Source organism: Protomyctophum parallelum (genome assembly GCF_964188405.1).
Source record: "Protomyctophum parallelum genome assembly, chromosome: 10".
Classification (NCBI taxonomy): Eukaryota; Metazoa; Chordata; class Actinopteri; order Myctophiformes; family Myctophidae; genus Protomyctophum; species Protomyctophum parallelum.
This window is the reverse complement of record NC_139704.1, coordinates 27,024,207-27,039,855: the sequence shown is the minus strand read 5'-3', so window position 1 is coordinate 27,039,855 and position 15,649 is coordinate 27,024,207. Positions and strand designations below refer to the sequence as shown.

The following is a 15,649-nucleotide window of genomic DNA, read 5'->3' as shown; positions in this document are numbered from 1 at the left end:
CAGGAACCCCTTTTGGTGTTTCAAGCATTCTGTTATACTTTAGTTATTGAAAAATAGCTATTGAAAAATAGCAGATCTACAAGAACTTGTAGGTCTGCTATTTTTTTTTAATCGTGAAAATATTTATTTCAGAAAACTGGAGGATTTAGAAGAAGAATCTTGCTGTGTGTAACTCCCCGTCTCTCCCCTCTCCGTTTCCTGCAACGCTCACACTGTACTATTCAATAAAAATACAAAAAAACAACAATATATGTATCTAATATATTTAGTCGAACCAACGACAGACTTAATGATGCTCATGTAGGTTAATCGATCAATCAAGAAGCAGGTTTTTTTTTTAATCGACACACGGATAATTCAAATGATTGACGCGATTAACCACCTTGTGTTATGCAACATTGTTTGTACAATGGTGGTGTACAAAAACAGATAAAGTAGCCGACCTGCAATTAGATCGGCCATTTTCGTAATCGATCTTATGGTCTATAAATCACAATAGAGGCTATAGAAGCTTGATATGGATTGGCCATCATCATCATCATCAGCCAAAACCAGCAGACCTGATGGGTGATCCGTAGTAAATCCTCATTACAACACCGACAACACTCCCGTCGGGCGGCCCGGCAGGTCAAAGGTCACCGCGCCAGACAATAGTGTCACCATGGTAACCTTGAGGGGTGGCGCACCCCCCCCCCCCAATCCCGTGTGTGTGGTGATGGGCGAGGTGGAGGCGGGCGGGGGAAGGGCGAAGCGTGTGCAGTGGGGGGAGGGGCCGGCTGACAGGAGGAGCATGTGTGCAGTCTGTGCACTCTTCACCTAAAAAACGCCTTGCTGGGTGCTTTTCAGCGGGGAATGACTCACTGGTGCTCAACGTGTGGTCCTGGGGACCGCTGGGGGTCCCAAATGGACCCTCACAGGGGTCTTTAACTATATGACAATGAGTGTGTGCACACTGCACACACAATGGAACCAAATGGACCCTTATGGTCATAATAGGCGCCGTTCCTGCGAGTGCCCTCTCGCTCGCGCACCCTTGAGAAATGACAAACAAAAAACATGCAGCCGTCTCACGGACCAGCTTTACATTACATTATTATTATTATTATTATAATTGTTTTGATATTTTGTGGCTTTTTTTTGCCTTTATTTGATAGGGTACAGTAGTGTGACAGGAAAGGGGGAGAGAGATGGGGGGAAGACATGCGGCAAAGGCCGATGGGCTCGGGACTCGAACCCGCGGCACGCCGTCAGGCTGGATTACTAGCCTATGTGCCTGGACCACTCGGCCGCGGCCCAGGCCAGTTAAAGTAGCTCACCCATCCAATTGTGGATTCGGTGGGTCTTACACACTTATACTACTTAGTAGGTCACGCAACAATTGACCATTTATGTGCATAATATGCTATTGACACTCGGCAGCTTTGTGAAGCTTTGGCGTAGGAGTGAAGTGGTGTGTTTACACACACAGTGCATTCACCCATTCACACACACACACACATTCATACACCGATGGCGGAGGAAACCACGCAACCTGCTTGCTGGGAGGGAGCAATTAGGGGTTCAGAGTCTTATGCTCAAGGACACTTTGCCAATAACTCTGGGGGAGCCCGAACTGGAAACTCTGCGGTTCCCATCCGGCCACTCTACCGGTCACTAGAGCCACTGCCGCCCGATCAACATAGAAATCCTACAGAGTCAGACACACTAAAATACTTTCAAACTGGTGTCCCTATTTTGAACATTAAATTATAGTTATTTCTAAAATAGTGACAATGGCTAAACTGCAAGGTGCAGCCCGTTGGCAGCTTCTGTAGATTGTATATTGTTGCTATTTTTTTTTTTTGCATGACTCAGGTTTCATCGAGACAGCAACCATAAACATACAGTATACACGTGCACACAAATGATTCACACACGCACAGGTTTGACTAGCAGCTTTCACTATGTTTGCATTCTGTAGCAGCAGCAGCAGTGCAAAGGCAAACATTGCTGATTTCTCCATAGCAGCAACAGACCACACACACACACACACACACACACACACACACACACACACACACACACACACACACAAAAGCATTGGTATCAAAATATTTAAATTTTAATTTGTCTTTCACGTGCAAATTTTGTACAAACGTCGTTTATAGCACCTGAAAGTCAAACTGAAATGCAATTCTTGTACAGTGTACATGTCATGTGTTCCGATGTTTAAAGATGCTCGGAACACAAATCACTCGTTAATGACAATTAAACGCCAGCTGAAATGACAGCTCTACTGGCGTTGTGAGCTACGGGGGAGGGGAGGGGAGGGGAGGCAGTCCTGTAGCCTGCAGCTAGTGCTCTCATCACGTCTAGACTATTTAGGTCAATTTCATTCTACCATAAGCAGAAGAATCAAACCTCTATGTACTCTGCTGTCGTTTCTCTTGACTGTGTGTGTGTGTGTGTGTGTGTGTGTGTGTGTGTGTGTGTGTGTGTGTGTGTGTGTGTGTGTGTGTGTGTGTGTGTGTGTGTGTGTGTGTGTGTGTGTGTGTGTGTGTGTGTGTGTGTGTGTGTGTGCGTGCGTGCGTGCGTGCGTGCGTGCACACATGCATGTGTTTTTGGATGTGTACGTGCATTCATGCATGCATGCATGCATGAATGTGTTTGCTAGATCTGGCATCTGCCATGTCCCAGCTGTTCAGTGAGTGCACGCACGCATTCACACGCATGCACTCATGCACGCACGCACACACCACTTTCACTTCACACACAAACACACACACCAGAGGATCCATTTGAGTCTGAGTGAAAGCAGGCTAGTTAAGAGCGATCTATGCCTATGTTATGTAACATAACATACCCTGAAGAAGAACTGCCGAAACGTTGGTTTTTACTCTGCATCCTAAATAAATAATCGGCACTTTGGCTATCAGTGTGTGCAGCCACCCTTTTGTCTTTTTAAGACTTAACTCTTTAGATGTTTCTGCCGTGAGCTGGCACCACTAGTAAGACTGGTGTGCGTTTAGCATTCTCCTGCTCAGTATGTTATGCAACACCCAGGATTCAAACCCGGGTCTCCCACGTGGAAAGCCAACATCTTAACCACTAAGCCAAAGGGATATAGCTGTGATTCGGGGGAGATATTACACTTTTAGGTCATCAGGCTGAGAGCCACTCTGCTACACCTAAACTGTGGTGAAATACGCAAGCACGCTTTGGCTGCCTCTAGGAGTTACTCATTAGAAGGAAAAGGAACTGTATTTGCATGCCCGTACATGAAAGTATTTCTTTGGCTTCTGTCCCTGTTTTACACAACCTCACAATAATGATGACAATGTTCATCAGAAGGGTGTAAGCTTCAACCGCAAAACACTCAAGTACATGAACGCACGCACCCACATGCACAATCGCGCATGCGCGGCTTGTTAAGACGATATGGGCTCAATTCATACATATCTGTTCTGTATCTTGTCAAAAGAGAAAAGGTATAGTCCTGTTATGCGACAGATGCCTATAGTTCGGACCGTCTGGAAAAAAAGTTAATCGTTGTGTTGAAAGAGCCTGGCTGGCTGAAAAATATAGACGTGTGTTCATGATCGGGGGCCGCGCAGTAGCATTACAAACTTTTTTCTTGGCAGGTGCTTGAAAAGCGCCTGGACTACATTTGCTGCGCACTGTGATTAGTAAAGTAACTAAGTTACAACTTGCCCAACAACACTGCCTGCTATACTGACTGATGTATATGTATGTATGTAGACAACTGGACTATATTAAGATAAAAGTTCAATAATCTCACCTGAACAGCTCTTTTTGAAGACGCGCCTGCTCCGTGTTTACAATACTAACATTTACTCATTGTGTCGACGAGGCACCGAAGCTTATGTTGTCATGTCAACAAGTAGAAAACGCGGGCAACAACACCACACTGGGGTGGCGATAGTATCGTAGGCCTGTCAGCTTAATTTCAGTCTTATTCAGACACTGAAAGAAGACATGCATCATGGAACTGAATATTACAATAATACACCTCACTTTCACTTCAGCCCATCTTTCCCACAATGCCGTGAGCGCGAGCATGCGCACGCACGCACGCACATTGCACACCACCAACAGTGCATGTGACACATCAGAAGTGTACCATCCAAACATTTACAGCACGTACTACAAGCCAAGCACTGCCGTCCCTCTGCTTCTGAGTCACCTGTTGATCTGTGTGTGTGTGTGTGTGTGTGTGTGTGTGTGTGTGTGTGTGTGTGTGTGTGTGTGTGTGTGTGTGTGTGTGTGTGTGTGTGTGTGTGTGTGTGTGCGAGCGTGTGTGCATGTGTGTGCGAGCGTGTGTGGATCCTGTCCTGCCACCCATATCTATGGCCTGTCACAATGAATTAATACATAATCACCTAATCACAATAATTGTTTTGCATAAATGTTATCATGTTTTATGTTCATAAATATTCCATAAAACATTATCTCGATATTCAAGAGAATATCGAACTCTATGCTCGTAGAACGTTCATTTAAAAAAAAACACATTCACTCATACAGATGAATGCAAACGATTTAAACATTGCGCAAAATAATTGCAATTATCTAAAAATAATTACAATCATGCGATTAGGTAATAATTCTGACAGGCCTACTTACAGTATCTCCTGTGTGTGTGTGCGCGTGTGTGTGCGTGCAGGCGCTCACTGTGAACTCCTTAACATGGTGACCCACATTCTCAGGCCTTCTCCGTAGGGTTTGTAAATCAGACAGTGCTTAATCCCTTCCTCCTCAACCACACACACGTGCACGCGCACGCACACACGCACGCACGCACAACCCACTAACACTACTGCAGGTAGTTATATAATCTGTCATAATCTGCTGCTACTGCGAGTCTTAAATGGGCACGTACACACATGCATGCATGCACACTCGCACACACTTACGCACGCACAGTGTATTAGCGTTTGACAGACAGCTGCTGTTAGCAATGCTGAAAAATGTTCAAATATGAATGGTGTAGGACTGCCAATAATTAGTGAGACTTCCGTTCCAGTGCTGACTGTGCATGGATTATTATTGCAGTGGCTTTCAACCCTTTTCATATCGAGGCCCATTATTTATTAATGCATTTGAGCCACGGAACCACCATTTGATGACATTTAGCCTCTCAAACCCAAAACTAAACTTCCATGCTGTACTGATGTTGGTAGGCCTACCATAGGAGAGATAACAGGCAAAGTATTCTCTAACTGTGTAGACTTGTTGTAAATTAACTTAAGTAATGCACATAGTATTATACACTCTCAAGAGTTAAAGATCTATAACTAATAAGTTACCAACTCTTCAACTCTCCATCATTTAGCTGGGGACCCCCTGGTACCCCCTCAAGGACCACCGTAGGTCCCCGGACAACTGGTTGAGAACCACTGTGGCATATTGACTTCCCCCGGCGCTCGGTAACCAGGGCGACGCATGATGCCGCTCAGCTAGCCTATAGCCTAGCTCCTCCTCCTCCGTGTGTAGTAGATTGTAATCAAACGTAACATCACGTTATGTGATCTTCTGGTTGTTTACACTTCAACAACACGCCTCAATGGGATCCCTACAGATCAAATGGAAATGGTAAACAGTGCTTGTATACGGTATCTTTCTATGTATTCACACACACATTAAACCATTCACACACGCGCACAGCAAGAGACCACGTGCTGCGCTTCTGCCGGCTCATGTGACAGTGTTTTCCCTTCTGACACACACACACACACACACACACACACACACACACACACACACAGTATGGTATATATATTCACCACATACTAATGTCTGACTGTGTTCACAAACAGTAGAGCCTATATTTACTCAGTACACACACTCCCTCATACTTAAACTGTGTCTTATCACGCTTGCATTCCTGACCGTTTCACTGGGAGAGGGTCAGAGAGGCGATACGGACAGACGGTCAGGAGGACTTTGCTGTGTAAATTAAAGGGAGTGGAACCGCCTTGTTCCACTATCAAGCCCCGAGCGTGGCCAGTAGATAGATGGACAGACAGACAGACATACCGTTATTGATACCACGGGGGAAAGTCATTCGCCCGAGGCTGCATAGCAATTAAGATACAGACTGAGAGTACTGAAAGATACAATAAGGGTGGCGGCACAAAAAACCTAGGAGACTAAGGAAGAACAGCGTCAACAATGAGCGCTATAGTATAGGATAGTATATACGTATAGTACAGTGGCATGCAGAAACAAACAAACACGCAAATCTCACAGTGTCATAACAGCTTTCCTCACTATGCACAAACAAGGTTCCAATGCACACAACCACAGTTATCAACAGAACACACCGATATCAATTCACTGACAAGCGTGTTATCGGTACAATAGTTACACTCTACAGTGCTGCTGTAGAGTGTTAAGATAGTGTGCGTCTCTGTATGGCACTGGGCAGGCGTCAAAACAAAGGCATCTAGCCTAAACCAGCCTTGGCGTAAACACAGAAATGCGTGTCAGCAAAACCACCCTGCACATGCGTGATGAATGATCTTATGGCCGGCTGCAACACATGAAGGTATTCTCTGCCTCATCCTATTCGTGCCAATTTACGTACAGTAACATTTTGTGTAGTTTGGGGTCCCGAAGATAGGAAATGTTTGCATCAAAGAAGGTCTGTGACCTAAAGCTCAGAATAAGCAGAGTAAGCATTAACACTATTCAATAAAAAAGGTCAATAATCACGTCAATAGAGTGCAGAGAGAACTGCTAGGGGGTGAGGTGGAGTCTGAAGAGTTGAGTGCTAGGTAGTAAAGTGGAGTCTGAAGAGGTGAGTGCTAGGTAGTAAAGTGGAGTCTGAAGAGGTGAGTGCTAGGTAGTAAAGTGGAGTCTGAAGAGGTGAGTGCTAGGGGGTGAGGTGGAATCTGAGGATGAACCTAGCATGTCTAAATAGACACTAGACAGATAGCATCAGGAAGACAGTGTTTAAAGCAGATAATGATATTCACACGCACACAGGCACACACACACACACGCACACAGCGCCTCACCTGTGTGCCGGTCAGCGGCAGCAGAGGCGACGTATATCTCCTCCTCTTCCTCAGCTCCACACACCTGCGCAGCTTGCAGATCTGGTGCCTGGTGCGGCGCTTCAGGCAGCAGCTGCACTGGCCGCAGTTGTTCTGGCGGCGGCACGGCTCGCACGCCCCGCAGCCCCCCCGTCGCCGCTTCCTCCTCCGCTCCCTCCTCTGGGGGGGCAGCTGCCACCTCCTGACGGCCGCCCCCTCCCCCTCCGGACCCCCAGCCTGCCGCCCGCCCCCCTCCTCCATCTCCTCCTCCGTGTCCAGCGAGAGGGAGGAGCCGAAGCTGTCGGAGCTGCAGGAGAAGGAGAGGGAGAGGATGGTCTCCTGGAGGGTGGGGGTGGAGGAGGAGGAGGTGGAGGAAGAGGAGGAGGAGGAGGTGCCACGCATGCAGCCTGTGTCCGGTCCCGACGTTCCCAGCAGCAGCCTGCCGTGTCGGGGCATTGGCTTCAACGCAGCTGTGAGGAACAGATCGGCGCTGGACTGACGGAGTGAGAGTGGAGGTCTGTCGTCCCCCCGGCTGTATGGCTCCACATGTGATGACATGTCTTTGGTGTGAGTCCTCGCCGGAGGGTAGGCCTGGAACAATCAGGAGAGTTTAAGTTGACCATTAGTTGGCATACAAATAATTGCTCAAATAATTGCAAATAGTTCAAATAAATCCGATGATGCGATGATGTAACAGTTGTGACAGAGCCTACCGGTGACAGGGCTTGTCCGTAGTAGTCACGGCGGGGAGGAGGAGGCTCGGGTTGAAGGAGTGAACGGAGCCCACCGCGGCTGGCAGCAAGAGGGGTCGCGGGGTCGGTCCGCCACGTCTGCCTCGACTCGGGGAGAGCTGCTCCGGAGGAGGAGAAGGATGCTAGGTAAGGGAGTTTAGCACCGTGGGCCTTGACCCGGATGTGGTGACCGGCGCCCCGGCTCAGAGCCTGCGGGGGTACGGGCCGCTCCGAGAGGGATGACGACGACGGGGCTATGAGGGTGGGCTGTGAGGTAGCTGTCGTGGAGAGCGCCGACTCTGCCTGCAAGACCACCAAACAAATAACCAGTGTTTATTTCGTCAACTAATACTATGAGGAAAAATGTTCGTCGACTACCGTTTTTCACTGACAAAAACAAAATGGAAACTAAATTAAAACTAAGCTATGATGACTATAACTAAGACTAAATATAATTTGACAATTTCGTCAACAAATAAAAACTAGACTAAAATGTTAGGAAGGGACTAGTGGACAAGTATAAGTAAAAGCACGAGTCATTTTACACATGGTTGCATCTTGCATGCTGAAAATTGCAGATCTACAAGCTCACAGCGCGTCACACTGCGACGTGTTGTGAGCTTGTAGATTTTCAGCACGTGTAAAGATAGCCATTACGACGGCATCAAGGACCGCCAAAATACATTTAGTCGACTAAATCAACTGTAGATTTAGTCGACAAAAATCTTGTGATATTTAGTCGACTAAAACTAGACTAACACTAAAACATTCCAGGTGACTAAGATGTCACTAGTAAACTAAATGAAAACTATTCAAAAGACTAAAAACTCAAATCTAAATTTGCTGTCAAAATCAACACTACAAATAGATGCACCAAAAAGATGCTGCCTGCACGATTATTGCTCAAATGTGAATCTCCATTTTCCTCCACAATAATTGAGATCATGATTCTCACACGATTTACATTTTTTCCATGCAAATATATATTGTCTTTAGTTGCTGAACATTACTACATTCAAAAGTGGCACCTGGAGCCAACTACTGTGGCTTTAAACAGACATCTTGCTCAAATTTAGAAATGAGATCACATAGTTGTCTGAATATAGATCGTGATCTTTTTTTTCGATTAATCGTGCAGCACTACTTTGAGCAACAAGTGCCGAACATGTGTGTCACGTGGGTTTTGAGCATTCATATTGCCTCACAACACCACAGCGTTGCCAAGGATGTAGTAGGATGTAGTCAACTGCAATCTTCCCAACCAATGTGACCTTTAATTTTTCCATTACGTTGTTATTCGTCAGCATTTATTTTAATGTTTTGTCGTTTGGACGTCACTTTAGTCGGCACTTATCGTTCAAAGCATAATTTGGCCTTTAGAGAGATTTAAAAAAATATCTTTTTATGGATTTTTAAGAGATATGAAACTGATTTGTGAGGCACTTGAGTGGCACAGTGGTACATTAAGTAACCTGCCTACCACCGTGACTTTGCCGCATTGCATCTGGCTCTGTAGAGCGTCTACTCTATACGAACACAACAGGCCCATGTTCTGGGTGGGTTTTTTTTGTCGTCCTGCACGGACGCAGGACAGCTGCTGAACTGGCAGGTGAGCCAGCAGGGTACAACAACAGCAATGTGTGGGGAGGAATCAACTAGCAAAACGACTAAACGGGTGAAGAAAAAGAGGCACAAATGAACGCCTACTTTAAATGAAGAAAAGAGACAACGTGAGCTGACCTGAGTCAACGGGATGAGTCTGTCAGTGGAGTGACGATGAGGCCCGTGAGGCTGGGAGTCAGCAGGACTGATGTAAACACAAACACCCTTTTCTCTCTCCTCTTTCTGGGGCTCACACACCGCCGCCTCCTTCTCTGCCGTCTCTCCGCTGCGTAGGCTCTCGCCAGGGCTGTCACCATCAGGACACATTTTGGTCGACGATTAAATAGTCATACAAATGGATTGCGATTAAACGATTTTCATTGTGTTTTTTAGTTTGGCATTGAACATTAGAATATATAAATAAAATGTGTAAAGTTGCCCGAACGGCCAAGGCTCCAAGAACAGTCGAAAGACGGTTGCCCCGTGACTAAAATTACATTTCTGTTTTGGCCTTTTGTTACATAAATCGCCAAATTTATGTTTGGAGCGCCCTACGTGTCTGAATAGTATGCCTCTGTCGCAGTGTTGATGTTACAAGCAATTATACTTACGTTATGGTTTAACTGGTAAAACCTTCTATCTGTATATAACCTTATTGAAGCACTGTGAATAAACAACAGTTCACTTGCCAGCTTTGTTGCATCACCTCGAATAATTGCGATGATGTAAACGACGTTGCCAGGCTTACCTTTCGCCTCCTCCTCCTCTCGCCGACCGTGAACTGCCTTCCTTGTCGTGCTGGTGGTGTACCACCCGGGAATCGAACCGGGTGTTGTTACACTGGTGAGTCTCGTCTTCCCTGGTCACCTCGTGGATAACGCTCACTCTTTCTTCCATCCTGACGCGTGCCGGAACACTCACGTTCTCGCTCTCCTCACCGCGGAGACTGGTGTCATTTCGGGCTTCAACAGGGAAACTGGGGTCATTTCGGGGTTCACCGGGGAAACTGGGGTCATTTCGGTCTTCACCGGGGAGACTGGGGTCATTCCGGGCTTCACCGGGGAGACTGGGGTCATTTCGGGGTTCACCAGGGAGACTGGGGTCATTTCGGGGTTCAGCAGGGAGACTGGGGTCATTCCGGGCTTCACCGGGGAGACTGGGGTCATTTCGGGGTTCAGCAGGGAGACTGGGGTCATTTCGGGGTTCAGCAGGGAGACTGGGGTCATTTCGGGGTTCACCAGGGAGACTGGGGTCATTTCGGGGTTCACCAGGGAGACTGGGGTCATTTCGGGGTTCACCAGGGAGACTGGGGTCATTTCGGGGTTCAGCAGAACTGTGGTTTTCCCCATGACTTTCGGGTCTTCCGATCACAGAGCTCGGGTGGACGACATCGCAACGCTGGGCGGGGCTAATAGCGCCGTCACAGCCACGGCGCATGGAGGACTCTTCCCGTGCGACTTTGCAGAGAAGGGGAGGAGCTTCCACTTCAGCGTGGCTCCTCCCGGGCGCCCGGACTTCCACTTCCTGCTCTTTGACTTCAGTCGCTGCGCCGACGACATCCGTTTCCAGAGCAACGGGGGTGGCTCCCTCGCCGTTAGGGACGTCCGGCTCCTCCCCTCCCTCGTTAGGAGCTGGATCGCCATCGCCGCCGTCTGGTTTTTTGAGGTCTTTAGAGCTGTCAAGAAATGAAATGTTATGACAATATGACTGCTACCAATCAATCATCAAAACAATAATGTACTATGGTCAAAACTGCATTTAATAACTAGATACTTAAAAAGAAAAAAGGGCAATCTACAAGCCCACAATGCGTCATATCCCGAGACACTGTGAGCTTGTAGATCGGCTGTTTGCGCTATTTCTCTGGTAGACCGGCTTTTTTCAGCATTTTTGCAACGGATGAATTCACACAGGTGTATGGGAAGGAGTCTGATGATCATGCCAAATAAATGCCATTATCTCAAATATCTCAAAATGTGACCGATCCCTACCCGTCTTGGCAAGGCGCCGCACCTCTCCCCGCCTTCCCCCTGCTGGCGCTCTTCCTCTGTGGTCCCCTGTTGTTAGGTTTCGGAGCTTGCTGGCGGGGTGTGCCTGTGCCAGGCTTCCTGCTCCCTGGGGCGTCTTCATATTCGCCGTAGACGTTGGGCGGCTTGCGCAGCCTCGTGGGCCTGAGGGATCCCGCGTCCTCAGGAGCGTGCTGCTGGCTGACCCGAGCGGGCGACCTCCGTACTCCCTGGCTCACGCTGCTCCTCGTCCCACGTGGGCTGCGGGCGGCCGGGGTCTGCATGGCGGGGAGCGACCGCAGGGTTAGCATCGACGTTAACTGAAGCTCTAAAGAAATGTGACTCTTTTTGATAGAGACAGTCATGGCAGCAAGACAAGTTTTTTTTTATCCAAAATGAGTTAAAAGCAGACAGACTCTTCACATACTAGAGCATGTCTGAAATAAATGTCAGAGCTGAAATCGACATGTAGCTAGGTGTAATGTTAGAGACCACAGAAGTGAACCTTTCAAGTCTGTTTTCTCAACTATGATTCCCTGCTTTCATATCACAACTAGAATTGACAAAAATGTACTTTGTGTTATAGTCTTTGTCAATATTTCATAAAGGAAGCCTAATATGTTGGGTGAATATGAAATCTCATCTTGCAAAATGTTAAGCTACAGTCAGTTTTAATCCCAAGCAAACCTTACCTCACTTTGAAAACTAATCACAGGCGGAAATTGAAAACAAAAGAGTCGAAAGAAACAAAATAAAAACTAAAACTAATGACAAGACAATGGCAAAACCATAATGACCTTGGCCTGGGATCTGGTGGCGGACCGCTTGGGCTCGGCGGGTGTGGGTGCTCTCTGGAGCCTAGTGGTGGTGGACCGTTTGGGTTCGGCGGGTGTGGGTGCTGTTTGAAGCCTGGTGACGGGTTTGGGTTCGGTGGGTGCTGTTTGCAGCCTGGTGGCGGGTGCTGCCTGGAGCCTGGTGGTGGGTTTGGGTTCGGCGGGTGCTGTTTGCAGCCTGGTGGCGGGTGCTGCCTGGAGCCTGGTGGTGGGTTTGGGTTCGGCGGGTGCTGTTTGCAGCCTGGTGGCGGGTGCTGCCTGGAGCCTGGTGGTGGGTTTGGGTTCGGCGGGTGCTGTTTGCAGCCTGGTGGCGGGTGCTGCCTGGAGCCTGGTGGTGGGTTTGGGTTCGGCTGGTGCTGTTTGCAGCCTGGTGACGGCTCTCCCTCTGGACTTAGCGGCGATGGAGAACGTGTGCCTGGTGCTTCTTCTCTGGGCAGGTTGCGGCTGTCGTCTTCCAGGCCTGTCACACCACAGAATGTTTAAGTTGATGATTTCGTGCGATTAATGATTTAATTGTGTGTCTTCGAACATTGGAACGTATGAGCAAAAATGGCATTTCTGACTGTAACAACATAAAACCTATGTAGTGGTTGACCAGAATCCCGCAGGGCTTATAGAGCGTCGCAGTCCTTTCATGACGGCGACAGGACCGGAAGATAATTCCCCATTCATTTTCCCCATAGACGTTTCAAAAATGATTTTTTGCTCCTGATCCGATCATTTGATTTTGAATATCTATCAGCCGATACTGATTTTTCCCAATCCGATTTTTATATTTTTAATTATAAAACACTTATGCCATACCACAATAGTGGTAATAGTGAGCCACTGAGCCACTGCCACCCTAGACTGGAACTCACCTATGCTTTCTATGGCATAGGCAGCTCCCGGCAGGAGACAAATTTGTGTGTGTGTACGTATGTGTGTCAATTTATCAAAGGTGCAGACGATCAGAAATCAGGAGAGAGTGAGCGTCGTTTGCGCTATACTGTATGCCGAATTGAAGTGGACTCGGCCCCAGACTTTGTTTTTCTCCCTGGAAATAAAAACGTCTGGGTTTCCAAGGCTACTGCCGCCCCAACCGAAGAATTTACCGCGATTAAACAATTTGCGATCATCTCGTCAAACGATTTGCGATTATGAGGATTACATAATAATAGGCTAATAATAATAATAACCGTGACTGTGTGTGGCTTACTGTCTGCCAGTGGCTTTGGAAGTGACAGGCATGACTCAGGAGGTGTGGTAGAGGAGGAGGAGGTGGTGTTGTAGTGGAAGCCAGCATGGGAGCCCTCTGGTCTGGAGAAAACGCCGGTCTGTGACTCTTAGAAGCAACAACCTCCTGGACTTCTTGTTATTACTTTTTAAATCTGCCTCTGTGTTTGTTCGCTTCAATCTCAGCAGCGCCGAGGATGATGATGACGAGAACACTTCACGCGGTTATAATAATAATAACCGTACCATTTTCAAAACAGCAGCTGAGCAAGCGCACGACCTGAAGAGAAGAGAGATAACATTATGATGAGAAGAACAAAACAATGCCAGAAGAATGTTTGATGTTGTTGTTTTTTTCCCGCCGCCGCCACAAAATAGCATGCAATCACACAATAAGAGAAACCTATAATCTGTCATTATGGTCACCAATTAAAAGGTTGTTTTATAAAAAGAGCTGAAAAGACAATCCCTGTAATGAACTCATCCCTTGTGTTATTACATTCCTATATGTGATTTAAGCCCATGCATGTGTCACTAACACACACACTGTTCATATTGGCATGTAACACCATTTTGCATACAATGTGATAATGCTGCAGGCTTGAATAAGTGTTAAAAGTAAGCATTTCAAAGACCCATAGAATATATAGCCTATACACACATACTGTATAATATATACAATGTAATGCTTTTCAGAAGTACATGCAAGCATTTAAAAGCTATAGTTAAAGGGAACAAGGATATATAGCCTACACGTATGCCTTTCAGAAGTAAATGGAAGCATTTTAAAGCTATATATATATATGCTTGTAGCGTGGCTTCACAGTTAAAGGGCACACAAGCACATTCAGAAAGTGGTCTGTCTCTCTGTGGTCTGTAGTGGAAGCTATAGTCAGATCCTGTTTTGGCTCCTGACTGGCGGAAGAGCTGTCTTTACTACCATGTTTTTCTGTGTGTTTAAATGCCCTAGTAGTTTATTACTTTTTTGCACTTGACCGGCCGCGTCGTCGTCGACGTCGACGACTGAATATCACAACCGATAATAAATAATATCACTCAATGTCCGAACGTCGACCGACTGCAACAAAACACAATGTTATCCCTTGTTTATATTATATATTTTTTAAAGCGTTCCACTTTCGATAGCCTATTTAAAACACACATTGGGGGGCTTTCCCCCCCCCCTTTAAAAAAAAGAAAAAGGGCAACGAAGGGAAGGCTTTAGCCCACCGAATACTTGACATACCACAAGAAGACAGACAGTTGAAGCAGGCTAGCTAAGAATACTCCTTCTTCGTCCATGCAGTGCAGAGATACGCGCACGGAGCCCGCACGGAGCGTGCACCACTACCACCAGCAGCAGCAGCACCGTGACCGTGCTGCCTCGACGCCGCCGCCGTCTCTCCTCTCCTCTCCTCCCCGCTGAACGACGCACCACCGCCGGCTGCGACCCTAGTGCTGTCGTCGGTCCACCCCGCCGCCGGTGCACGAATCATGGAGGAACCACCACCACCACCACCATCACCGGACACATTGACGCCAATATAAACTGACCGACGACGGCTACAAAATGTACCAAGGAGAGAGAACACCGTCCGTCAGTCCGGGGAGGATATGTATTGGCTACAATGTAGCTATATAATCAATGTGGAGTGGACAGTGGACACGCGCCACCGTCACCACCACGAGTATAGTTACAATGTTACAACACACACACACACACACACGCGCACGCGCGCGTATACGCACAGCCCCGTTCGTTGCAGAATGTAAATCCTCTCTCTCTCTCTTATGTCAGTTCCATCCGGGGCTGCCCACCATTCGCCCTTTACACACACACCAGACGCAACCCCGAGGTCTCTCTCTCCCTCTCTCTCGCGTTGCCATTGAAGAACAGATATACAAGCTCACAACGCGGCGCTTCATGACGCGTTGTGAGCTTGTAGATCTGTTCTTTTTGGCGAGGGCTCGAGAGTGAAGAGTCGTGGGGAAAACGCGGAATGGATTATTCTGTCCGAACGTGCTTTTGTTTGTTTTAATATAATATCCCTGCTGGGTGCCTTCCTTGCAGAATAAATACATACATATTAGATTCTGGTTAGTTTAAAAAGGACCCCAATCAACAATTAAGCCTTATTAGTGGTTTCTTGGATTTTTAATCCTCTTATAGCAGAGTAAGCTGTAAGCAGACCTTGTATTGAACTATATCCTGCTGTGCTTTTTCC

General features: G+C 47.3%; 1 protein-coding gene across 1 annotated transcript in view; it reads right to left on the bottom strand.

Moving 5' to 3' along the window:
- Positions 1-15,274, bottom strand: part of tet1 (tet methylcytosine dioxygenase 1) — a 67,537-nt gene extending 52,263 nt beyond the window's left edge. The window contains exons 1-8 of the mRNA XM_083774974.1: positions 14,671-15,274; positions 13,408-13,704; positions 12,174-12,669; positions 11,362-11,654; positions 10,119-11,045; positions 9,509-9,677; positions 7,751-8,071; positions 7,020-7,628 (exon numbers count right to left, since the gene is read on the bottom strand). Of these exons, the coding sequence (XP_083631100.1) occupies positions 7,020-7,628; positions 7,751-8,071; positions 9,509-9,677; positions 10,119-11,045; positions 11,362-11,654; positions 12,174-12,669; positions 13,408-13,439 (2,847 nt within the window). The 5' untranslated portion in view covers positions 13,440-13,704; positions 14,671-15,274. The remainder of the gene's footprint in view (positions 1-7,019; positions 7,629-7,750; positions 8,072-9,508; positions 9,678-10,118; positions 11,046-11,361; positions 11,655-12,173; positions 12,670-13,407; positions 13,705-14,670) is intronic.
- Positions 15,275-15,649: the final 375 nt, after the last annotated feature.